The 27138-nt window shown below is 43.2% G+C and overlaps 1 protein-coding gene across 2 annotated transcripts in view; it reads left to right on the forward strand.

Annotated features, from left to right (window-relative positions):
* Positions 1-5925: 5925 nt before the first annotated feature.
* SEC24A (SEC24 homolog A, COPII coat complex component) overlaps positions 5926-27138 on the forward strand; it is a 160189-nt gene continuing 138976 nt past the window's right edge. The window contains exons 1-2 of one of the 2 annotated variants that reach the window (XM_072145854.1): positions 5926-6222; positions 21665-22132. In XM_072145854.1, coding sequence (XP_072001955.1) covers positions 6165-6222; positions 21665-22132 — 526 coding nt within the window. In that variant the 5' untranslated portion in view covers positions 5926-6164. The remainder of the gene's footprint in view (positions 6223-21664; positions 22133-27138) is intronic. The other variant, XM_072145856.1, reaches the window with a different exon arrangement.

Below are 27138 nucleotides of genomic sequence, written 5' to 3' on the forward strand. Positions count from 1 at the left end.
TTTATATTTTTGCACATTAAAAAAAGTTACGTCTTAATTTCCTTTTTCTGTGTCCGGATATGGGCTACTTTGTGCTGCCTAAGGTTAGCACGCAGCCTGTTTGCAGGTTAAGGCTCGCAACTTTTTTTTGAAATTTGACCAGTGTCTCTTCCTGTGGTAATAACTTTTGAACACTGTTACTTATGAAAGCGATTCTGAGATTGTTTTTTCCCCACATGTTGTACTTCATTTTAGTGGTAAATTTTGGCTGATAAGTTTTGCGTTTATTTACAAAAAAAAGAAAAAAATGATGAATTTTTAGAAAAATTTGCCATTTTCGAAATTCAAAATCACCGCCTTTTCAGGCAGATAGATTTACCACCTAAATAACTTGCAGAATAACATTTCCCATTTGTCTACTTTACATTTTCATAATTTTTGAAATGTTTGGATAATTTATTTTGACGTCACGCGGCCTACAAATCGAACAGCGATTTTCCGTATTTTCGGAATTGACTATTTTGGGGATAAATACTGTTTGAAATCAAATTTTACATATTTAGCAACAAAACCCCCTATATAACCAACCCATTTTCAAATCTGCACCCCTCAAACTATCAGAAACAGCATTTACAAAGATTGTTAACCCCTTGAGATCTTCATAGTAATTGAATCAAAATGGCGGTGAAATTTAGAATGGTCAAATTTTGTCGGTTATACGTTCATTTAGCCCTAAAATTTACACATTTCCAAAAGATAAAAAGAGAAAACTCACCATAAAATTTGTTCTACAATTTCTCCTGAGTGCAGCGACCCCCCACATGTGGACATTACTTGTGTTATGGGGGCACAGCAAGGCGCAGAAGGGAAGGAGCACCCTGCAGCTGCCAGGATTTTAGTTTTCTGGTTGCCCCCTTTTGAAGGCTATAAAATTTTCGCTTTTCCGTTATTTGGGCCATGTGACGGCATTTTTTTTGCGGGACGAGATGCTTTTTCCAGTGTTACCATTTTGGGGTTGGTATCACCTATTGTTGAAAATTTTGGAACTTTTTTTGAGGTCATGAGTAGAAAAGCATCAATTCTGTACTGGATTTTTTACTTTTTTTTTTTTTCGTGTTCACCGTATATTCTAATAATCCTGTTATCTTTATTCTATGGGTTGATATGATTACGGGGATACCAGACATGAATATTTTTTCTTATGTTTTACTAAATTTGCCAAATAAAACCCTAATGTGGGGAAAAATCTATCATTTTTGCATCGCCGTCTTCCAAGTGGCATAACATTGTTACGTTTTTGGCTACAGAGCTGATCGATGGCTTGTTTTTTGCGGGACATGTTGTTCTTTGCAACAATATCATTCTGGAGTACATACGTTTTGTTGATCACTTTTTATTGCATTTTTAGTGGGATATAATAGGTAAAAATCATAATTTTTGGCGGGTTTTTAACGTTTTTTTTTTACGGCGTTCATCATATGGGTTCAATAGTTATTTAGTTTTATTCTATGGATTGTTACGGACGCGGTGATACTATATATGTGGGGTTTGTGTTATGATTTAGACTTTTTTGAGTGTTATATGTCTCTTTATATGTTTTGGGGCTTATGGGCATTTTTAGTGATTTATAAAGTAATTTTTTTATTGAAAAACATTTTTTTTTACATTTGTTTACCTGATCCACCATGGGATATGAACAAGCAATCATCTGATTGCTTGTTCTTGATAATACTCTGCAATACTAATGTATTGCAGGGTATTATCAGTGCCAGCCTATGCAGATGCATAGGCTGACACTTTGCCTTTAAGATGACGTCACAGACGCCATCTTAAAGGTAAACCCTCCAGGCTTCTCTGGGGTCCCGATCGGACCCCAGAGGTGCCAAAACAGCGATCGGACTCCCCGAAAACGGTGCGGGGGGGCCGAGCGGGGGGTAAAGACCCCCAGAAGGCATGTTAAATGCCGCGGTCGCGTTGACCGCGGCATTTAACGGGTTAAACACCCGCGATCGGAGCCCACTCCGACCGCGGGTGTTAGCCGGGGATGTCAACGGTAGATTACCGTTGAAATCCCGCCGCTAACGATGCCGGTTCAGCTGCTATACAGCGCTGAACCGGCATCGTCTCTGCGCAGTAGCTGTACTGCGCTGAGCGCTATTCGCGGGACTCAGCGCAGTACAGCTACGGCGCAGAGCGCTAAGGGGTTAAACTCCCTGCTGTGACATCAGGTCCAAATTTTTGAAAAAGTTTCCAAAATGGTATAATTTCTTGGGGGTTTCTAGTGCACTGGTACCTCATGGGCACTGCGAACATGACATGGCACTCCAAATCCAAATGTGTGAAAACAGAGCTGAAAAGCAAAATTTCACTCCTTCCCTTCTCAGCCCTGCTGTGTACCTAGCCTGTCAATTATTGGCACCTGTGTGGTATTGCCGTACTCAGGACAACCCGAAGAATGATTTTAAGTGTGTTTGTCTAAAGTGGCATGAGTGAACAGTGTACAACCATAGGCCTTTATGTTGGGGAAACAGGCCAGAGACTCCATTAGCGCATGAAATCGCACTGATCTGATATTATCTGAAATGAAAGAAAAGATCTCCTAGTAGCTGCACATTTCTCTAGAGAGGACCACACTATGGAAGATGTGTGGATTACTATTTTAATGGAACATTTCAAGGACACAGAGGGAAAAGAAGGAATGGGAGTATAAATTAATGCAGGGATTCAAACCTTAGATCAGTGGTGGTGAACCTATGGCACACCATCTCCCCTGCCATCTCTATATTATTCATTGGAGCTCCGGCCAGATAGGAAATGCTGCCACTCGCCGAGAGCTTCAGTGATCTATCACACTTTAGGCTGCGTCTGACAAGGTCTGTACTCACTAGTGGGTCAGTGCCCGCCTCTCTACTCCCTCCTCCTCCGCGGCCCAGGAAGACGGAGGAGAGGGGCAGGACTGCCGGAGCATACAGGTGCAGTGTGCCTAGTACAGATAAGTCATAAGTGCAGTAGGAGGGAGGAGGACAGGAGCTGCTCTGTGTGTTTTTCACAGGCAGTGGTCAGGTAGTTTTGGGACACTAAACTAAAGGTCATTATTGTTTAGTGTCCCAAATTGGCCTGTATGACAGCTATCCATGGCCACATATTCTTCCCTTGGCCCGGATCTCTTGTCGTTGTGCGATGCTGCTAGGGAAGCCAGTACCCTTACTGTCAGCATGGTACAGGTGCCCAGATCTCTGGACCAAGGGAAATATATATATGGCCACAGGCAGCTGTCATATGTGGTGATTTGATCGAAAATTCACCTGCCTGGTTCCTTGTAACTTTGCCATTCAGTGCTCCCACCCTCAACCCCACAGCATACACTTTGTCCTACACACCCCCTACCAAATTGCCCCTGCTACTGGCAATATTTGGTCCAGTAAAAGCACCACAACTCCCCCCCACCCCCTGCTGTATGGCAGCAGTGTACCTCATTTTATGGAGGTAATATTTCTCACTGTATGGTAGTAGTATTCCTCACTGCATGGCAACAGTTATTCTTCACAGTATGGCGTCTCTACCAGTGCCGTCTTGGCCTCCTCCGTGGTTCCCAAGTCTTTGGAGGGCCTACCAACGTGTTACCGGGACTTTGCTGACGTGTTCTCCAAGAAGCAGGCAGAGACATTGCCGCCACATTGTCCCCATTGTCCCCTATAGAGCTGATGCTGGGCAATTCTCCTCCCCAGGATCGGGTGTACCATCTCTCCATACCCTAGACCACTGCCATGTCGGAGTATGTTAAAGAGAAACTACAGTAAGTCCTCCTTTCCAGCTGGTGCAGGGTTTGTTGGAGATTATGTAACCCAGGAAAAGAAGGCTTTGTTGGTGGAACTGACACTTCTTGAGCTTGGCATAGAAACAATTAGCCCATAGGCGGCCAAGAGAACACCAAAATGCCATCTAGATACACCACGATATACGTATCTCTGATCTCTGAAGATATCATTGACAAATTCCTGTAATACAACTGGAGCATTACAAAGTCCAAATGACATCACAAGGTACACGAAATGTCCTTCTTGGGTGTTAAATGTTGTCATCCATTTGTCACCCTTGCGTATCCGAATATGGTAGTAAAGAGAATCTTGGAGCTGTGCAGGCGGTCAAACAGCTCTGTGATCAACGGCAGAGGGTAGTGGTTCTTAACCTTGATCTTGTCAGCGATAATCAATGCAAGAACGAAGGGAGCCATGTGATGCCATTTTTTTTTTGCGGGATGAGATGATTTTTCCAGTGGTACTATTTTGGGGTTGGTATCCCCTATTGTTGAAATTTTATGAACTATTTTTTGAGGGCAGGAGTAGAAAAGCATCAATTTGGTACTGGATTTTTTACTTTTTTTGGTGTTCACCGAATAGCCTAATAATCAAGTTATCTTTATTCTATGGGTTAATACGATTACGGGGATACTATACTTGAATATTTCTTCTTACATTTTACTAAATTTGCCAAATAAAACCCTAATGTGGGGAAAAAAATCTATCATTTTTGCATTGCCGTCTTCCAACATTTTTACTTTTTTGGCTATGGAGCTGGTTGATGGCTTTTTTTTTTGCGGGACATGTTGTACTTTGCAACAGTATCATTCTGGAGTACATATTTTTTTTATCACATTCTATTGCACTTTTTTTGTGGGATTAAATAGGTAATTATCATAATTTTTGGCTGGTTTTTAACTTTTTTTTTTTTACACCGTTCATCGTGCGTGTTCAATAATGATTTACTTTTATTCTATGGGTTGTTAGGGATGCGCTGATACTATATATGTGGGGTTTGTGTTATGATTTACACTTTTTTTGCCAATTATATGTCTCTTTATATGTTATGGACATTTTTATTGATTTATTAATTTACTTTTTTTTTATAAATTTTTTTTTACACTTATTTTATTACTTCCACCATGGGACCTGAACAAGCACTACATCAGTAGTGCAGAGTATTTGCTGTGTCAGCCTATACACGTGCATAGGCTGACACTGTGACTTTAAGATGATATAGACGACATATTACAGGCACTACAGGCAGGCAGCCCTGGGGTCCTGCCAGGGGGGGGGGGTTGTAGATCATGGGGGAAAACCCCCAGAAAGCAGTTTAAATGCTAGGGTCACGCTGACTGCAGCATTTAAACACCCGTGATTGCAGCCCACCGTGTAGTTACAGCCAGAACACCGTGTATTCCGATTCGGTATCAGATGCTGAGTGTGAACAGGTTAAATATAATAAAATAACACATTCTCTAGTTCACGGGCGGGCCATCGGACAACCCGACGGATTCGGACAAAGCGTGGGATTCAACATTTCGAATTGTGCTGCAAGACACGCACTTACAAGCACCGGGAAGAAGGTGAACAGATGGAGGAAGCGACGGATGGAGGAATTTGGGCACACGAGCTACGTGAATCGCGCCGGACTTCATCTTCGTCAGACCGTCCAAATCGGGGATCGCGACAGAACCAGGTAAGTAAATTTGCCCCCCTGACTACAACAACACATCACAGCACACTGAACATCACTGAATGATAGGAGCTAAAACAGCAATAAAACTGAGTAAAAGTGTAAGGTAAGGGGTTAAAAATGAAAATCTTGATTGCGTTAACATCACTGGAGGATCGAAATTTGAGTGAGGAATTTAAGATTCTTGTCTTAGTGGGAATACCCCTTTGAAGATGGACAGTTTTGCTCGCAGACACTTCTGATGAATCCAGAAATTTGCTTCAAATGTCTAGTAACTGAAAATAGTTCAAGTTCCTAACTCTTATGAGGACCTGGTTCTTATAGCAAAGGGTATTTAGTCACAACTGTTCTTCTGGCCTTTGCTCTTCCCTTACATGTGCAAAATTGCCACATACGTTCTCTCAGCGGCATAGACTGCCATGTACGCGCAGAAAGCAACACGTACAGGAAGTGCCACGTGTACTGAGCGCGCAGGCGCGGGGCCGTCCTGGGGCTGGAACTCAGCACTTCCTGCTACCTGATCCCCAGCGCTAAATTCTTATACTCTCTCCAATAATCTCGGGCCTGCTTCATACCCGCACTGGCTGCGATGAGCGGCTACATTTGATGTCCTAATCTGTCACATTCGTCAATATTAGTCAGCGGGTATATTCTGTGTATCGCGCCCTTCTTCATAAGGTTAATCCATCATGTCCAACGCCGGTTACAACTCCCAAAACGGAGGATCAGGGCCGCCTTACTCGAATGGTAAGCAAAGGAGTTTATTATTGTGTGTGTAGGGGGGATCTAGTATCACGGTCTCTAGTCACCCGGAAATCGCCGCATTAGGAGACACGTCGTGAATTGGGAGATTAAGTAGCAAAGGTCCGTTTGCCGAGGTGTCATATATACATGATAAATGCAGAGCTAGCAGCAGGTCCTGTGTTGGATCTTGGATCCCTTTAGCCTGTGCTGACTAGAGGTCACAGCGTTTCTAGTACGTGTTTCTCTAGCTGTCACCTTTGGACAGTGACTGTTATGTGCGTGCAACATATCATTCACTTAACGTGCAGTAGCATAGGTACAGATTAATCCTCACCTGTGTTACAATCATGTGTCCCTTGGATTGAATAAATAATTGTAATTATATTACACCAGTATAGTTTGTCGAGCATACTACATTCTTACTATTGGCTATGGATGTTATGATAGGACCAATGGATATGAATTGATGGATGGATCTTATGTGTTATGCCACATTTTGCACAATAGGAGTAAGGAGTTGTTGTAAATGTGTATTTTGTAATCGATGATTTACACACATGACTTGGTACATGTGAAAACTTTGTAGTTTTCAGGAACTCATTAATATGGTAAGAAGGTTTGTCTCTGGCATCATTTATCATTTACTGTGGCCTGCGACAAGGAAATTTTGAAATGGGAAAGTTTCCTGCCAGTTGTTGCAGAAATGTATTTGTTGCGTTTTTAGGGAATTTAAATCACTGAGACTGTTAATACAGCGATGACATCTAGGACCACCCTCTTTAACTGTGAGACCTGTGATTGGCTGTAGTTGACAGTACAGTGATGTTATTGCTACACAGAGCTGGAGGACCTAAAGCACTGGAATGGCAAGAGAAATAATAGATGTGTAACATTTTTCATTTATCAAACATTTTCTGCTGTTGGTTTTATTTCCTCATAACCCCTTGAAGTCTGTTAAGGTCCAGATTAGCTGTGTTGCATTCCTGAGATTTCTGAACTCTCATACAGGGTGGGAATATCCATTTTCTGCCGGAGATCTGCAATAAGTTTCTTTTCTAAAACGGAACCTAAACGTGTCTTAAATGGTCTGTGGTTCTTTATCTTTTACTACTGACTGGTACTTTATTAACCGGTTAACATGGCTTTTAAAGGAAACCTACCACTGCTCAGGGTGAGCTGGTGCCGGAGCTTACCTTTGCTAGTGTTTTAAACCGCTATATCGCGGTTTAAACACATTTTGATGAACAGACCCAAAGCAGCTTCGGCGCTGCGCACGTGCCTCCATAGGAAGTGCCGGAGGCGTCACGCAGCACCGAAGCTACCTCGGGTCTGTTCATCAAAATGTATTTAAACCGCGATATAGCGGTTTAAAACACTAGCAAAGGTAAGCTCCGGCACCAGCTCACCATGAGCTGGTGCCCGGTGTTTACAGCTAATACCTACCAATAGCAGTGGTAGGTTTCCTTTAAAAAATACATGCAAGTTGTCTTCTCTGTAAACCTAAAGATAATCCAATTCCTAAACCAGGAAATCCTAGGAAATCTACCACCAGGACCAAGGATAGTAACCAGCAAGCACCTGACATACTCGTGTGTGCGCCCTCTGGCAGGTTCCACTCTTCTTTTACAGTCTTATGCCCTCATTTTAAGAATAAAAGGCTTTAAATATTCTGCAAATTAGCCTGAGCGGCTTTGGGCTCCATTGAAACTTTTTTTTTTAAATAAAAAGAAGAGCAGATCATGGCAGAGGGGGCACACACCAATGTCGGTGTACTTGGTGTACAGTCCTTTAACCCCTTAAGGGTGCAGCCGTTTTGTAGCTCAAGGCTCAGTCCCATTTTTTGTATTCTGACTTGCGTCGCTTCATATGGTTATAACTTTTGAACACTGTTACTTATCAAAGTGATTGTGAGACTGTTTTCCCCACATGTTGTACTTCATTTTAATGGTACATTTTGGCTGATAAGTTTTGCGTTTATTTACAAAAAAAAAAAGAAAAATGATGAATTTTTTGAAAAATTTGCCATTTTCGAAATTCAAAATCGCTGCGGGCAGATAGATTTACCACCTAAGTAACTTGCTGAATAACATTTCCCATATGTCTACTTTACATCTTCATAATCTTTGAAATGTCTGGATAATTTATTTTGATGTCACGCCGCTTACAAATAGATTATCGATTTTTCCATATTTTCAGAATTTACTATTTTGGGATAAATATAGTTTTAAATGAAATTTTACATATTTAGCATTAAAAACCCCCTATATAACAAACCCATTTTCAAAACTGCACCCCTCAAACTATCGGAAACAGCTTTTAGGAAGATTGTTAACCCCTTGTGAACTTAATAGTAATTGATTAAAATTGAAGGTGAAATTTAGAATGGTCAAATTTTGTCGGTTATACGTTCATTTAGCCCTAAAATTTACACATTTCCAAAAGATAAAACCCACCATACAATTTGTTCTACAATTTCTCCAGAGTACAGAGACCCCCCACATGTGGCCATTATTTGTTTAATGGGCGCATGGCGAGGAGCAAATGGGAGGAGGGACCTGGAGCTGCCAGGATTTTAGTTTCCTCATTGGCCTATTTTGTAGGCTATAAAATTTTTGCTTTTTCGTTATTGGGGCCTTTTGACAGCAGTTTTTTTTTTGTGGGACGAGATGCTTTTTCCAGTTTTACCATTTTGGGGTTGATATCCCCTATTGTTGAAAATTTAGGAACTTTTTTTTGAAGTCACGAGTAGAAAAGCATCAATTTGGTACTGGATTTTTTACTTTCGTGTTTACCGTATAGCCTAATAATCATGTTATCTTTATTCTATGGGTCCATACGATGATGGCGATACCAGACATGAATATTTTTTTACTAAATTTGCCAAATAAAACCCTAATGTGGCGGGAGATCTATCATTTTTGCATCGCCGTCTTCCAAGTGACATTACATTTTTACTTTTTTGGCTACAGACCTGGTTGATGGCTTGTTTTTTTTGCGGGTCATGTTGTACTTTGCAACAGTATGGAGTGCAACAGTTCTGGAGTACATATGTTTTGTTGATCACTTTTTATAGCATTATTATTACGGACATGGTGGTACTATATATGTGGGGTTTACCCCTGAGGAAGTCACGAGGACGTGAAGTAACGCGTGGGGTTCCTTTCCCACAGCCGGCTCACCCTCTTCCCCCGTCTGCTTTGCCTCGCACCTACTCAGGTTCTCCTATTCCTTATATACACTTATCTGCTTGAGGTAACATAACTTCAGTATCAGCATTTGTCTAAAGATCTTGTTTTTTTTATGCAGAACTGGGGGTTCACTTAGGGAGGGTGTTTGTCCGCCTGTGGCTTACCCCTGGGTCTGGGACAGTTGTGCTTATGGTAGCACCTTTTTAACTGATTTTAGACTCTTTGTATCTGTTATTCGTTGTATTTGGTTAAATAAAGCTTATTTTTTGCATTGCTTTTTCTTGTTGTATATTGGTTGCTATTGGATGCATCTTTGGCTCTAATGACCAGTTTTGAATTGCTGTGCCGGCCCTCAATTTATGGATGTATGACATATGTGGGGTTTGTTATGATTTAGACTATTGAGCGTTATGTGTCTCTTTATATGTTTTGGGGCTTATGGGCATTTTAAGTGATTTATAAACTTATTTTTATTGTAAAACTTTTTTTTTTTTTACTTGCTCCAACATGGGACATGAACAAGCAATCATCTGATTGCTTGTTCATAAAAATATACCCTGCGATACTGATGTATTGCAGGGCATTAGCAGTGTACAGATGCATAGGCTGACACTGTGACTTTAAGATGACGTCACAGACGCAATCTTAAAGGCACTGCCTCAAGGCATCTCTGGGGTCCTGATCGGACCCCAGAGATGCCATAGCAACGATCGGTGCCCCTGAAATCGTTGCCTGGGGCTAATCGTGGGGGAAAACCCCCCAAAAGGCATGTTAAATGCTGTAGTCGCGTTGACCGCGGCATTTCACGGGTTAAACACCCGCGATCGGAGTCCACTCCGTCCGTGGGTGTTAGCCGGGGACGGCAGCGGTAGATTAATCTACCGCTGACATCCCAGTACCCCTGATGTCGGCTCGGCTCCTGTGCAGAGCTGAACCGGCATTGTCTGGTGTCCACTTAAAGTAAATAATTAATAGTTTGTGTCAAATGCGTCAACATTTTTGTTTTACTATGCTTTTGGCTGCCAAATGCATGCAACAGTACGCCACATGTGTATGAACCCAAAAAGCTTTGATACAGAAAGCATATTGGCAAACAATTTCTCATGGTTTTCTAGATCCCTGCTTTCTGTCGTTCAACAGGAACCTTTATTGCTTAGTTTCTGTGGTAAAAAAAAGTTAATGGTCATGTGATGTCACACAGGTGCATGGCTCACCTATTCACCTCAATGACATAATGGGACAATAGAAAGGATTTTTTTTTTCTACAGAAAATAAATAATGTTACAAAGCAAGCAGAGTGAGGGGCGCTGCCCTTCCCTGTGCAATCTAATTTACCGGTGCACCTCTTATTTATTTTTTGGGTTGGCTGAATAACAGGGATACCAAATATAAATATAGGTATTATTTCAACACTAAAACTTTTTCATGTGTAAGGTGTTAATTTTTTTTTTTTTTTTGTGGGATGAGCTGACTTTTTTTTACAGTCCCCAAAACAGTATCAATCACTATCAGACATTTGGATTATATTTTCCTTTAAATGATTCACAGGGAATACCGTATATATTGTAGGGGTTCAACTCAATGGTAGCCTTTAGAGAAACGCCAGGCAGCAGTCTTTCAGGTGAACAAAAGAAGTGTCTTTATTTAGACATAAAAAATAACAGGCAAAAGGGCTTGCTCCAGCCGGTAAAACAAAATGCATAGTCCATATGATAAATCTCAGTCCATGTTATCAAGCACAGTTCACATTCACAGGCACAGTACCATAATTCACCCTCCTGGGTTAGGAGCACCTTTCCAGTCCTCAAACTTCCCCACAGAGCAAGGCTCAGCTCTGGCTCTGCTATTCCCTGTGTTCCACCCAGCTACACACAGGTAGGGAACCACCCACCTTCTCCTGACACAGGTGGCTTTACATAGGGCTGCAAGCCCTGGCCTGGAACGTGGGAGCAGCCATCCCACTCAGCACTGTGACTGCTCCAGAAAAAACCCGTCCCGGATCAGCTGCATTGCAGCTATGCTAAAATAACAAAAGTGTGTCAGTGGCCGAACGCCGCCGACACCAGCAATACTGGTTTTTACTTCACCGAGGCCAGGCACCACGGTGACACGTATCTACCATCCACCACAACACCTTGTGCCTTTCTACAATATATACTTGAGTATAAGCCAAGTTTTTAATCTAAAGAAAAAACTGCTGAAAAACTCAATGCTTATGTTCGAGTAAAACAAAAATAAGGTCAATACTCTCCTTTCTGACGCCACCTGAAGGTTCTCATCTTACTTCCGGGAGCGGCAGGTCCATAACTGCTGGCCGCCAAACACACTATGACCATCGCTTTCAGCACGGTCCGGCGTTTCTACCGTAGTTCGCAGCAGTGTTTGCTAGCATTATTAGAGGGTTCCGATAACTCTAACAGGGTAGCACTGCTAAATCAGAGATGGGCGCATGGGTGACAGGTCCTCTTTAAGTTCTGCGTTTATTTATTTAAATAAAAAATATCGGCGAAAATTTACCACTAAAATGAAGTACAACATGTGACGAATGAACCATCTTAACCCTTTCACGACCCGTGACGTAATAGCATGTCACGGGTCGGCCGCGGGTGCATGGAGAGGGCTCACGCGCTGAGCCCTCTCCATAGCCGGTAAGTCTTTGCTGTATATTGCAGCAAAGGCTTACCGGTAACATCCGCGATCGGTGCTAGCACCGATCGCGGGTGTTTTCACCTCGATCGCCGCCGGCAATGCTGCCGGCGGCTTCAAAAGGATGGTGGCGCGTGGGCGCCGCCATCTTTTCGAGGATCACCGCTCCCCGTCGCCATGGTAGCCTCGGGTCACACGAAGACCCGAGGCTACTTCAGGTTAACCCATGCATTACAATGTGCTATCAGCACATTGTAATGTATGAGTAGTAAAATCCCCATATACTGCCATACTGTAGTATGGCAGTGTATGATAGGATCGTGCAGACCCCCTAGGGTTAAAGTACCCTAGGGAGTCTGAAAAGTACTAAAAATAAAAATAAAAAAAAGTTAAAAAAAAAAAATTATAATAAAAAACCCTAAAAACTCAAATCACCCCCCTTTCCCTAGAACTGATATAAATAAACAGTAAAAATCATAAACACATTAGGTATCGCCGCGTCCGAAAATGCCCGATCTATCAAAATATGATAACGGTTTTTCACTGCGTTTAATCCCGTAACGGAAAATCGCGCCCAAAGTCGAAAATGGCACTTTTTTTGTCATTTAAAAAAATTTAAAAATTCAATAAAAAGTGATCACAAGGTCGTACAGTCCTAAAATTGATAACATTGTAAATGTCATCAAAATCCGCAAAAAAACGACACCACCCACAGCTCAGTACACCAAAGTATAACAAAGTTATTAGCGCCAGAACATGGCAAAATCCCCCCAAAAATTTTTGTACAGGAGGTTTTAATTTTTTTAAAACATTATAAAACCTATACAAATTTGGTATCCCCGTAATCGTACCGACCCAAAGAATAAAGTAGACATGTCATTTGGGGCGCACAGTGAAATCCGTAAGATCCAAGCCCACAAGAAGGTGACACAAATGCTTTTTTTTACCAATTTCACTGCATTTGGAATTTTTTTCCCGCTTCCTAGTACACGGCATGGAATATTCAATACCATCTCTATGAAGTGCAATTTGTTACGCAGAAAATAAGCCGTCACACAGCTCTGTACATGGAAAAATAAAAAAGTTATGGATTTTTGATCATGGGGAGTAAAAAATGAAAATGAAAAAACAAAAAAGGGCCAGGTCCTGAAAGGGTTAACATCAATTTTTTTTTTTTTTTTCTTAAAAATTTCTAACGCAAGTCAGAATACAAAAGTGGGGTTGAGCCTTCCCGTTTTGTAACGGAATCAAAATGCGCCGGGCTGCGGCCAATCACATATGCCTTTGTCTGCAGCCTGGACCAGTACGTTGTGATTTAGTTTTTAACGAAAACATGAATATATATATATATATATATATATATATATATATATATATATATATATATATATATATATATATATACAAAAAAACGGCAGCACTCCCAAGGAATGAAGAAAAAAAGGTGAAGTTTTATTCCATCTCTAGCAACGTTTCAGCTGTAGATCAGCCTTTGTCAAGCAGTACAACAAGTGTTCAGTCAGTGTTTAAATAGTGGTTACACAGTGACGTTTCACATCCATCAATTAAGTGAAAATACAATTTTACAAGTCATCAACTTATCCATATCAGACAGTAATACATGTGTAATCAGTATCAGAGTGGTATCAACGTATACATAGTGACATATTACATAAATATAAAACGAAGATATATAAAAATATATCTTCGTTTTATATTTATGTAATATGTCACTATGTATACGTTGATACCACTCTGATACTGATTACACATGTATTACTGTCTGATATGGATAAGTTGATGACTTGTAAAATTGTATTTTCACTTAATTGATGGATGTGAAACGTCACTGTGTAACCACTATTTAAACACTGACTGAACACTTGTTGTACTGCTTGACAAAGGCTGATCTACAGCTGAAACGTTGCTAGAGATGGAATAAAACTTCACCTTTTTTTCTTCATTCCTTGGGAGTGCTGCCGTTTTTTGTTTATTTATATTCACACTCTTTGGGTAAGAGTATCTGGATAGCACCCGCATCTCTTTTTCTTTAAGGCTGTGCTGCTCTACTATTTTTTATCTATATATATATATCTATATATCTGCTTTGTAAATGCAGTGCTAGCGGTATGTGTGGGCAAACATGGGCAGGCAAGCTTTCCTTGTCAGCTAATGGCTCTCACTTTTTCTACTTTAACCTGGTTTCCTTGGGGAGCATGCGTTCAGGGCAGAAATTTGTGTCGTGTGAAGAGTAGTGCAGCTGCGCCACAAAACTGTAGCATGCAACACTAATGTGGCGTGGACACTTCTAAAATACCTACACAAGCGGCTATCACCTAAAAGAACGTGCAAAGTCTGACAGAAAACTGGCGCATTGCCCTTAGTAAATGTACCCCAATATATTTATACAAACGCATGGACAATATGCTTACACATATATGAAGTGACGTGTACAAAATACATAAGATATTTTGACGTGTGTTCTCCATGTTGTACATGTCATACATGTCAGTCGCATGTAAGGGAGGATGGCAGATATGACAGATCACAGTGCTCTGCAGCTTACCAGATGGAGTTCTGTCATCAAAGCTGGCAGTGGTGACGAGAAGGGCAGCTGAGGGAGCTTCTTCACAACTTGTTGTTGCTACTCTGCCATGATGATCGCTGATGCTGGGCTCAGTGTGTGAGGGAGGAGGACTTACCCCAACCTTAAGTAAATAACCTCCCATGGCTGTAGGGACATGACTGGGGCAGCCCGTCCGGGGAGCTGCTAGTGCCATACAGCAGCGTGGAGCAGGGTTTGGTTGGGCTGGAGCACAGTACAGGGCCAGGTGAAAGTAGCCGGATGGGAGCTGGCAAATGGCTTTTTTTTTTTTTTAACGTGGTTCTGCCAAATTGTGGAGCAAGGCATGTGTGACTGAAGTCTGCTAGTAGTGTACATTTGTACTGTGTTAGCCATGGAAAGCAGAAGAAGAGTGAAGAAATCAGGCTATAACTTTTTGAGGCTGAGTATATTTCTTGGTGAGCTTTCGAGAATACTAGTTCTCTTCATCAGACATGATGTTATGCATGGAACAGAAAAACACACTAGGCAATGATCATCAAAGGATATTAAAAAAACTTTAAAACAGATTGTTAAATACAGGAACATTTTATTTACAACTGAATGGCAATAAACACATGGAAACCTGTGTGGTGAGGTTTTGAATCTCTGCATTAATTTATGCTCCCATTCTTTCCTTTCCCTCTGTGTCTCAAAATGTCCTATTAAAATAGCAATACTCAAAACTTCCATAGTGTGGTCCTTTCTGGAGAAATGTGCAGCTACTGGGAGATCTTTCCTTTCATTTAATATCAGATCGGTGCGAGTTCATGCACTGATGCAGACTCTGGCATGTTTCCCCAACATAAAGTCCTGTGGTTGGACACTGCTGACACATAAGGTAGACCACAAATGTCCCCGTGATCTTCTGTACCTGCTGTGATTGAGGTTCAGGTACATGGTAACCTGTGTGAATGTGCTGGCACTTTTACACCTGCTTTGCAGGCAGGGTGAGGTACCATTTTTTGATGAAGGTCTCAGTGCACTCTGGACAGCAAGTTGTTTCAGGTTTTGTGGTTGCTGGAAGGACAGTAGAGGAGGGACTGTGAATGAATATTTCTTTTGGTCTGGTATCTTTATGCAGAATCGTGTGGTGTTCCTTGGCAATAAGATATAGGATCTCCCAGAGGTCGCATTAACCCCTCTAGAAGCGTCATAGACGCTCCTAAATGCAGTATTACTCCTTGAAAACTGCCCCATGCGTCTAAACACGCACTGACTTTTCACCTTATATGGGCCGAGTGAGGACGGCAGGGCATAGCAGAACGGCTGCTGCAGCCCCTGACTTACACAGCCGCCGCTGAAAGGAGATGGATGAGCTGTTGTATATGTGTGAGCCTGAGCCGTGCAGCACCTGGACACACCCCCTCCCTAACCTGATGCTGTTTCTCTTTGGCCGGGTCAAAGTGGGCGGGGCTACCAGAAGCCACGCCCGCCCTATGTGCCGATGTCACTGCACCATAGTTGTTGCACATATCAAAGGCTGGAGCTGACCCAGAGGAAAATGTGGCCACAGGTCAACCAGGGACCTGGAGGCTTGTGACCAAGGGCTGAAATGAAGTGAGTACAGTAGTCACATCAGTGCAAGACCAGCCAGCTGCCCAGGTTATATATGGAAGTGTTATATCATGTATATAAAGTACAGAAAAGAGCAACACTTGTAGCAGGAGGACTTTGGTGCAAATTCCAGAACCTTGACAAGGTAAAAGTAAAAAAATGGCAGCACTCCAAGATTCAAGGTGAAAAAATTAAGTACTTTCATTCCCATGTGTAGCTTTTCAGCTGCTCATAGACCTTGAATCTTGAGTAGTGCCATTTTTAAATTTTAGGCCCCTTGAACACGAACATTGTGGGGACATATATCCAGTTGCAAAATTTGTGGGTTGGATATCTGTTCCCACAGACGCCAATGGCGCATATGTGCCACTTGACCATAGTGTGCATGGGAAAAAGACAATTACAGCCCGGCATCCCTATGGAGAGGGGAGGGGTGAGCACCACACTTCACTACGCTTCTCCAGCAGAACATATGCTGGTTCTGACATGGGCATAGCACAAATTCATGTGAAAGTAGCCTTAAGTTGTATTTACATGGTGCGTTGTACTTGAAAATGAATCGCAAATGCTTCAAACAAAACACATGTGCATTGTTACAAGAGTGACCACGTTTTTATATGGTAAGGATTATCATTGACTTAAAGGGGTTGTCCGAGTTTATTTAAAAACATACCTTTTCCTGCACTACCGTTCATCCACTGCTGTCCGTCAGTGCCGTGCCCGTTTGTTTACAGAGGCAGGCACGCTCCAATCCGGCATCTTCTGCCCGCCTGGAATGTCCACCCATCCCCTGTCCAGGCACCTGATACAGCATTAACATCAATGTGCATCAGCTACTGGGACAGGTGGGCATGCTAGGCAGGTGAAAGTTGCCCGATCACAGCATGCCTGCCTCTGTAAACAAACGGCACAGCACTGAAGGACAGCGGCTTAGGACAACTGATTTGCAGGAAGTTTATTTTTTTTACAGCACCCCGCAGGCTACCAGAAGATTTTTTAATAAACTCAGACAACCCCTTTAAAGTTTTTTTTATTAAGCACATGCATATTATGAGAATTCACAAGCGTTTTGTCATCCTTTAGGCACCATGTGTTTGCAATATATTACCAAATGGAAGCTAACCACCCCATGTAAAAGCAGCTCTGGGTCAGGAGACACATGGGGCGGCTTGACCGCAGCATAGCCGCATAGTAATTGTCTAATCTACAGCGACTTCCAGTGGCAGCAAGGTGGATGGAACGAGCAAAGTGCACTGGACAGTAGTCCTTGCATCATTGAGAAATATGATGCTAGGACTCCCTGTCTGCCAGCCAAACGGCAACGCCGCTGATACAATAGGAGTCCAGTTCAGTCCCAATATTACTACAAATTCCATACTTCCTTGACTAAAAATACTCCTCAGAAATTTTTTACTCTGCCAAAAAAAAGTTAGTGCGACCTCTGACTACTATAAACAGCTCATGTATAACTGCCTTATGTTTAACAATGGGACATAGTTTTGGCATATGTTGGGCTAACTTGGACCTATGGATGTATATGACAGGTATGAGGTCACCACCTGGACACTATTATGCAAATGTCTTTACTATAGGCCGAAATATTTTTGGCTGTCCTATCAGAAGTTGATATACTGATATATGAGTAACTCCCGGAATAGAAGAGAGTGGCGGATGTGTGTACTAGATACCAAAGCAATAGAATCTTTATCCATTTACCCAGGTTCTAGCGTGATGTCATCACTATCACTGCTGTATACAGCCTGGTATTACCCATAATGCTCTGAGAGATAGACTATGTGATATTGAAGATGTTCTAGAGCCGTCTACTACATCTTTACTCATTTCTGGTTATATCAATGTCTCTTTCCACCAGAGGTCGCATTAACGCCTCACCACGCGTCATAGACGCGTGATGAGGGGCCATTGCCCCCCTAAATAATTGCCATGCGTAAAAGAATGCATGGCAATTATTCCCTGTAAATTAGGTATTCCGCTGCAAATGAGGTACAAGTCAGTAGCGTGATCGCAGCGTGGGCTGGGCCGCTCAGCAGGACACGTGACCGTGTCAGGGGCGCGCCGGAGAGAGCCGAAGTGAGTGCACCGGCCCCGGGGGAGACTTGTGGGCTGCGAAGATGATGCTCTCCGTCCTGCTCTACCTGCCCGCGGCTGCCTGCATTTATGTGATCGACGGGACCTAAGAGCAGTGGTGAGTGTGTGTGGTGAGTGTGTGTGGTGAGTGTGTGTGGTGAGTGTGTGTGGTGAGTGTGTGTGGTGAGTGTGTGTGGTGAGTGTGTGTGGTGAGTGTGTGTGGTGAGTGTGCAGTGTGTGCGGTGTATTACCAAAATATTCATACTCCTCCTCGGGTAAAAATACTCCTCTAAAATGGTAAGAGGAGTATTTTTACCCTTTTGAAAAAATGTTAGTGCAACCTCTGGCTTCCTGTTGGTTCTCTTTATATGTAAGTACATGGTCTCTGATGACTGCTGCTTTTCTTATTTGGTTGTCAATCACTTTTGGTCTGTAGCCTAACTGGAGAAATTCAGACCTGAGCTCCAGGAGGTGTTTTTCCAGATCTGTCTTGTCTGAACAGATACAGTTGTATCGTATAGCCTGGCTGTATATCATAGATTGTCTGGTATGTTTGGGGTGGAAGCTGTTATTTCTCAGGTAGGCTTTTTTGTCTGTTGGTTTATATTGTTGTTGTTAAGTGGCTGTCTTTAATTTGTATTGTGGTATCTAGAAAGTGTAACTCCTTATCTGAATAGCTTACTTTCAGATTGATGGTGGGGTGAAAGTTGTTGTAGCCCTCATGGAATTGAATTAGGGCCTCCTCACCTGCAGTTCAAATGATCAGAATGTCACCAATATATCGAAGGTAGATCATGGGTTATGTGGTGTATGTGGATAAGTAAACAACTTCCAGTTCAGCCATAAAAAGATTGGTATACTGTGGTGCACACCTTGAACCCATTGATGTTCCCATACACTGTAGGTACAGATCCTCTCCAAATGAGAATAGTTGTGAGTGAGCACAAATTGTAGGAGTTCTGTGGTCAGTTCTGTTGGTGGGTTCAACCCTTGTGTGGAATCTTAGTGTATAGAGATTCCACATCCATGGCCAGAATTGTCCCATAAGGAAGTGGGCCTACAGTCTTGAGTTTATTTAAAAGGTCAGTAGTGTCCTGGATGTAGCTAGGAGTATTTCTGACCAGGGGTTTAAGGAGATTTTCCAATCAACCCCAGATTATTTCGTCAAGGTGCCAATGCCAGAAATAATAGGTCTTCATGGTTTGCCATCTTTGTGGATCTTGGGGAGCATATAGAAACAGCCTGGCCTGGGATGAGAAGGTTGATCTTGTGTTGGATTGCAGTTGGAAAGTTCTTGGTCATATCAATTAGTTGATGCTTGTAGGCCTCTGTGGGGTCACTTTGCTCTGGTGACCTGGCTGAGCCCGTGTGCCTATGGTGATGGAGACTTTTTTCTTCAGAATTGATTATAGTAAACTTGAAAGTGACCTCACAGAGGCTCCAAACTATTTTTTCAGAAAATTTACTAAGCTTCACACAGATTTTTTTGCACTCTCCCTTACACAGCGGTAACCAAAATAAAATAAATTATGTATATATCTCCATAAACCAAGCTAATGAGATGTGCTCCATTTTGTAAAATCCGGACAATAACAGAACCTTCTGCAGTTCAGAAGAATTATAGTTTGAACGGCATAACATAGGTGTAAAAAAAATGGAGGATGGTGTGAAATAAACTTTATTAAGGAATGTACCGTATATTCCGGCGTATAAGACGACCTGGTGTATAAGACGACCCCCCTACTTTCCTGTTTAAAATATAGAGTTTAAGATATATTCGCCGTATAAGACTACCCCTTTTCCAACGCATACAGTAGTATACAGCACAGCCCCCAGTAGTATACAGCACAGCCCCCAGTAGTATACAGCACAGCCCCCAGTAGTATACAGCACAGCCCCCAGTAGTATACAGCACAGCCCCCAGTAGTATACAGCACTGCCCCCAGTAGTATACAGCACTGCCCCCAGTAGTATACAGCACTGCCCCCAGTAGTATACAGCACAGCCCCCAGTAGTATACAGCACAGCCCCCAGTAGTATACAGCACAGCCCCCAGTAGTATACAGCACAGCCCCCAGTAGTATACAGCACTGCCCCCAGTAGTATACAGCACTGCCCCCAGTAGTATACAGCACTGCCCCCAGTAGTATACAGCACTGCCCCCAGTAGTATACAGCACTGCCCCCAGTAGTATACAGCACTGCCCCCAGTAGTATACAGCCCAGCCCAGCATTAAAAAAAAAAAATAAACTTATATACTCACCCCGATGTCCGCGCCGTCTTCTTTCTTCTGCCGGGTGCCGCCATTGATCTTCCCCGGCAGGCGCCTAGTATGACGCGCCGCTGCTGACGTCATACTAGGCGCCGACCCGGGGAAAGACATGGCGGCGCCCAGCAGAAGAAAGAAGAAGGCGCGGAAGACTGAAGACAGCACAGCGCGGACATCGGGGCCAGCGGAGGGTGAGTATTTTCCCCCCGATGCCTTTTTGAGGCTGCCGGCAGCTTTTTGAGGCTGCCGGCAGCCATCGCTGTGCAAACACCCGCGATCGGTGCTAGCACCGATCGCGGGTGTTACCGGTAAGCCTTTGCTGCAATATGCAGCAAAGACTTACCGGCTATGGAGAGGGCTCAGCCCGTGAGCCCTCTCCATGCACCGGGACCCGCCGTATAAGACGATTACCGGCGTATAAGACGACCCCAGAGAAGACAGAAGATTTTTCTGTCTTCAAAAGTCGTCTTATACGCCGGTATATACGGTATGTGTTTTTAACATGTTACATGTAACTTTTTTGGACATATTTTGGATTAAGGTGTGAATGTGTAGCCACATTAGGCAAATGGAATTAAATGTTCATTATTTCTCTAAATTTACTTTACTGAATTTACCTATGTTTAAGATACTAACAAAATTTTGCAACATATAAAGTCCGTATTTTCATTTTCTGTGATGTGCAAGCAGTTCCTGTGTGCAGCCTTGTCCAAATCCTCCCTGCTGGCTAATAATCTAGAGGGGAAGCACACTTCAGAGCGCTATAACTTTGGATCTTTGGAACCTAGAAACACAAAGATCTCACCAAAAATTTTACTTGAATTGTGAACATCTCTGGTTCCATTGCACCTAGATTGAATGAGATTCTCTTCTTTCCTAGAGAAAAGTCCTTGACCATACACATGCACCCCTGTGAGAACGTATGAGATGTGCCTTTGGCAGGGAAAAGTTGAATGTACATGTGACTAGGATTTACTAGAGACATCCACACAGATAGCATATTGGCTTACAATTGTATTACTTGTAATTATTGATTTTCAACTGCATGCATATATGCTACATCTTAAAATATATATATTTGTATTCTTTCCCAAGGACCTCTTCAAAATCCCATGATATTCTCACCACAGCAACCACTGGGTGGTGCTCCTGTACTTCCAGGATCATACTGCCAACAAATGCCATCTAAAGTTCCTTTGCAAGCAGACCTTGGACTATATAATTCTTTAAGTGGGTCTCCGGCTGATCAGCTACCAGGAGGTTCTCAAGGATCCAGCTATCCTTTTAACAAACCAACACTTTTACCAGCACCCCCCACTGCCGTTAAAGCATCTCCACCAAGGATGCCCAATGCCTTCAATAACTCTCATGGAGGTCTGCTAACACAGCAAAACTGGCAGAATTTTCCAACATCTTTAAGTCATGGACAGACTCGGCCTATGGACACAGGAGGAGTAGTTCCAGCCCCACCGACAGAATTTGGAAATTCACAGCCACCCACTACTCAGCAGTATGGAGCTTCTTTTGGGGTGCAACCACATCCAAATAGTTTAAGGACTCCAGGTAATTTATATTGCATGCAAGTTCTTTACCAAAGTTGGAATGTTGTCAGGTTTGCTCTTTCAAGTGTAACCGTTATTTCAAAAAAACTTTTGATATGTTGTAGGGCAGGTAATTTTTAGCACTTTTGCAATTGGATCAGTTTCCCGAATCTTGCTCCTTTCTCTTGTATTCTGCAGACTTCCCCTAGATGTCAGCAATCTCACATATGTCTGTTGCTGAGCTCATTCAGTCTTAAGAAAGAAGCTGAGACTATGGAGGGAGAGACGCCCCCTTCTCTCTTCCTCCAATCAGCTCATTACCTCATGTGTCACTGCCCCGGCACTCATGTGTCACTGCCCCGGCACTCATGTGTCACTGCCCCGGCACTCATGTGTCACTGCCCCGGCACTCATGTGTCACTGCCCCGGCACTCATGTGTCACTGCCCCGGCACTCATGTGTCACTGCCCCGGCACTCATGTGTCACTGCCCCGGCACTCATGTGTCACTGCCCCGGCACTCATGTGTCACTGCCCCGGCACTCATGTGTCACTGCCCCGGCACTCATGTGTCACTGCCCCGGCACTCATGTGTCACTGCCCCGGCACTCATGTGTCACTGCCCCGGCACTCATGTGTCACTGCCCCGGCACTCATGTGTCACTGCCCCGGCACTCATGTGTCACTGCCCCGGCACTCATGTGTCACTGCCCCGGCACTCATGTGTCACTGCCCCGGCACTCATGTGTCACTGCCCCGGCACTCATGTGTCACTGCCCCGGCACTCATGTGTCACTGCCCCGGCACTCATGTGTCACTGCCCCGGCACTCATGTGTCACTGCCCCGGCACTCATGTGTCACTGCCCCGGCACTCATGTGTCACTGCCCCGGCACTCATGTGTCACTGCCCCGGCACTCATGTGTCACTGCCCCGGCACTCATGTGTCACTGCCCCGGCACTCATGTGTCACTGCCCCGGCACTCATGTGTCACTGCCCCGGCACTCATGTGTCACTGCCCCGGCACTCATGTGTCACTGCCCCGGCACTCATGTGTCACTGCCCCGGCACTCATGTGTCACTGCCCCGGCACTCATGTGTCACTGCCCCGGCACTCATGTGTCACTGCCCCGGCACTCATGTGTCACTGCCCCGGCACTCATGTGTCACTGCCCCGGCACTCATGTGTCACTGCCCCGGCACTCATGTGTCACTGCCCCGGCACTCATGTGTCACTGCCCCGGCACTCATGTGTCACTGCCCCGGCACTCATGTGTCACTGCCCCGGCACTCATGTGTCACTGCCCCGGCACTCATGTGTCACTCACTTCTCTCCTCAGCTTTCCCTACACTTGTGTATAAACACATAATCCACACAGACAGAAACTGCAGCTTCCCCTCCTCCCCCATCACCTCAGACAAGGAAGTGGCAGGAGACACTCCAAGTCTGCAAGCTCTGCCCTCATGTGCTTTGCTGGAGTGTTACTTAGGTAGGTACATAGATAGATAGTAGGTACACAGATGATAGGTACACAGATGGCTAGGAGGTAGAAAGATAGATACGGTGTCATTGGTCAGCAGCAGGGGCTTGTGATGAGGTGACAGGAGGCAGGCCCCGCCCCTCCATCTTGCTGATTTGTAGGGTTTTTGAGAGCTGGAAACCCTGGTTGCTGTGGGCCAAAAAAGGTACTGAATGAGGACCAAGTGGCAAAATACTTTGAGGAATGATTCCCATGGACACCTGGAGCAGAATTATGTATTTTAGTTTGTTTTTTTTTTTTGCTTAGAATGACGGTTACACTTTCAGTTTGAGGTTGCCAAGACACTTCTAATATCTTTACAAGCACATTAGCAGGAAAGGCAAAACAAAATACAAAGAAGCAACATATTTTTAATATCCTGCGGCAGTCCTTTATCTTGGCATTGATGCTGTCAATTTAAAGGAAACCTACCATTTGATTTCATGCATTATGAACCAAACCTATCTTGAGAATTCTGTAGCTGCACTCATGCAGAATATTGTCTTGTTTAACCCCTTAAGGACACAGCCATTTTGTAGCTTAAGGCTCAGCCCGATTTTTTGGATTCTGACCTGCGTCTCTTTATACGGTTATAACTTTTGAACACTGTTACTTATCAAAGCGATTCTGAGATTGTTTTTTTCCCCACATGTTGTACTTCATTTTAGTGGTAAATTTTGGCAGATAAGTTTTGCGTTTATTTACAAAAAAAAAGAAAATATGATAAATTTTTGGAAAAATTTGCCATTTTCGAAATTCAAAATCATTGCGTTTTCAGGCAGATCGATTTACCACCTAAATAAGTTGCTGAATAACATTTCCCATTTGTCTACTTTACATTTTCATAATTTCTGAAATGTTTGGATAATTTATTTTGATGTCACGCGACTTGCAAATAGAATATCGCTTTTCCGGATTTTCAGAATTGACTATTTTGGGGATAAATACAGTTTCGAATGAAATTTTACATATTTAGCATCAAAACCCCCTATATAATCTACCCATTTTCAAATCTGCACCCCTCAAGCTATCAGAAACAGCTTTTACGAAGATTGTTAACCCCTTGAGATCTTCATAGTAATTGAATCAAAATGGAGGTGAAATTTAGAATGGTCATATTGTTCCCTTATACGTTCATTTAGCCCTAAAATTTACACATTTCCAAAAGATAAAAAGAGAAAACCCACCATACAATTTGTTCTGCAATTTCTCCTGAGTACAAAGACCCCCCACATGTGGCTGTGACTTGTTTTATGGGCGCACAGCGAGGTGCAGAAGGGAAGGAGGGCGCTGCAGCTGCCAGGATTTTAGTTTCCTCATTGGCCCCTTTTGAAGGCTATAAAATTTTCGCTTTTTCGTTATTGGGGCCATGTGATGCCATTTTTTTTGCGGGATGAGATGCTTTTTCCAATGTTACCATTTTGGGGTTTGTATCACCTATTGTTGAAAATTTAGGAACTTTTTTTGAGGACAGGAGTAGAAAAGCATCAATTCTGTACTGGATTTTTTACTTCTTTTTTTTTTGGTGTTCACCGTGTAGACTAATAATCCTGTTATCTTTATTCTATGGGTTGATACGATTACGGGGATACCAGACATGAATATATTTTCTTACGTTTTACTAAATTTGTCAAACAAAACCCTAATGTGGGAAAAAATCTATCATTTATGTATTGCCATCTTCCAAGTGGCATAACATTGTTACTTTTTTGGCTACGGAGCTGGTTGATGGCTTGTTTTTTGCGGGACATGTTGTACTTTGCACCAGTATCATGTCGCAGTACATATGGTTTTTTGATCACATTTTATAGCATTTTTTGTGGGATTGAAAAGGTAAAAATCATAATTTTTGGAGGGTTTATAACAGTTTTTTTTTACGGCGTTTATCGTGCAGGTTCAATAATGATTTACTTTTATTCTACGGGTTGTTACGGACGCGGTGATACTATATATGTGGGGTTTGTCTTATGATTTAGACTTTTTTTTTGAGTTATATGTCTCTTTATATGTTTTGGGGGTTTGGGGCATTTTTAGTGATTTATGACTTTATTTTTTTATTGAATAACTTTTTTTTTTACTTTTTCACTTTTTCCACCATGGGACATGAAGAAGCAATCATCTGATTGCTTCTTCATGATAATATTCTGCAATACTGATGTATTGCAGAGTATTATCAGTGTCAGCCTATACACTTGCATAGGCTGGCACTGTGCCAGTAAGATGACGTCACAGACGCCATCTTACTGGCAATTCTTGCAGGTAACTCTGGGGTCCAGATCGGACCCCAGAGTTACTATAGCAACGATCGGCGCACCCCGAAAACGGTTCGGGGGGGCCGATCGTGGGGGAAAGACCCCCCAGATACATGTTAGATGCCGCGGTCGCGCTGACCGCGGCATTTAACGGGTTAAGCACCCGCGATCGGAGACAACTCCGATCGCGGGTGTTACACTGGGGTGCCGGCTATCAGTCACAGCCGGCACCCCGTCTTTCCCGATGCCGGTTCGGCTCAGATCTTGAGCTGAACCGGCATCAGCTCAGCGTCCGATATATCGGACGCTGAGCGCTAAGTCACTGCGCTCAGCGTCCGATATATCGGACGCTGAGCGTTAAGAGGTTAAAGGACACCTGTCATCAGGTCTGTGTCACTAGTCCTGTCACCACTACCTGTTGGAGCAGCTCACAAGGATCCCATCCCAGCCTTTATCTAGTTATTTCATACATTATTCATTGTAAAATCATCTATTTTTTATCAAGTAAATGAGGCTGGTCACATGGTCAGAGGCAGTGATGTCACCCCTGTTATCCCTCCCCTCTCCTCCCCCTGCTCATGTCTGTGTGTAATGTATAGTAAAGCATGGCTAGTGTGAGTGCTGCATCCTCCTAATATACAGGTGAGAGACACAGACATCAGCTACACATGTACCTGACATGTTCTGCTGTAACATGGCTGCAGCCTGGAGCTGCTGTATCTCTCCTAAACACACACACATGCACACACAGGCTGCAGGGGGGCGTGGCCACCAGCACCAGGAAGCACATCATTATACAGCCTCACACCATTATACAGGCTGTCAGTCATGCACTGGGGGTGTGGCTGTGCCTCCCACTCATGAATAGAGTGGACAGCTTGAATATGCTAATGCTTCATTGGACATTTCACAGGTCATTTGCATACAGCTTTAGGACCTCATTGCTTAGGTTTACAGGCATGTAGAGGGACAATGAAGGGATAGAGGCAATGCTCTCTAATGGCAGTTTATGAAAATATATTTAGTTTAGGGGGGTTATTTTGCATGACGGGTTCTCTTTAATCCCTGAGCTCAGTTAATTTGCTGAAAAAAAACTATTAAAAAATTATAATAATGAAGCTCTCTCGCTTCTGTGGATGGGCTTGGTGCTTTTCCTTTCACATTAGTTATGCACTGCACCAGAGGATGATGCAATCGCTGTCCTCCCTGCCAGGCAGAATAATCAATTGCTGCACCATCCCCCAGCTGCTGTGTGAG

This window comes from Engystomops pustulosus, chromosome 4, assembly GCF_040894005.1.
Source record: "Engystomops pustulosus chromosome 4, aEngPut4.maternal, whole genome shotgun sequence".
In the NCBI taxonomy this organism is placed as follows: Eukaryota; Metazoa; Chordata; class Amphibia; order Anura; family Leptodactylidae; genus Engystomops; species Engystomops pustulosus.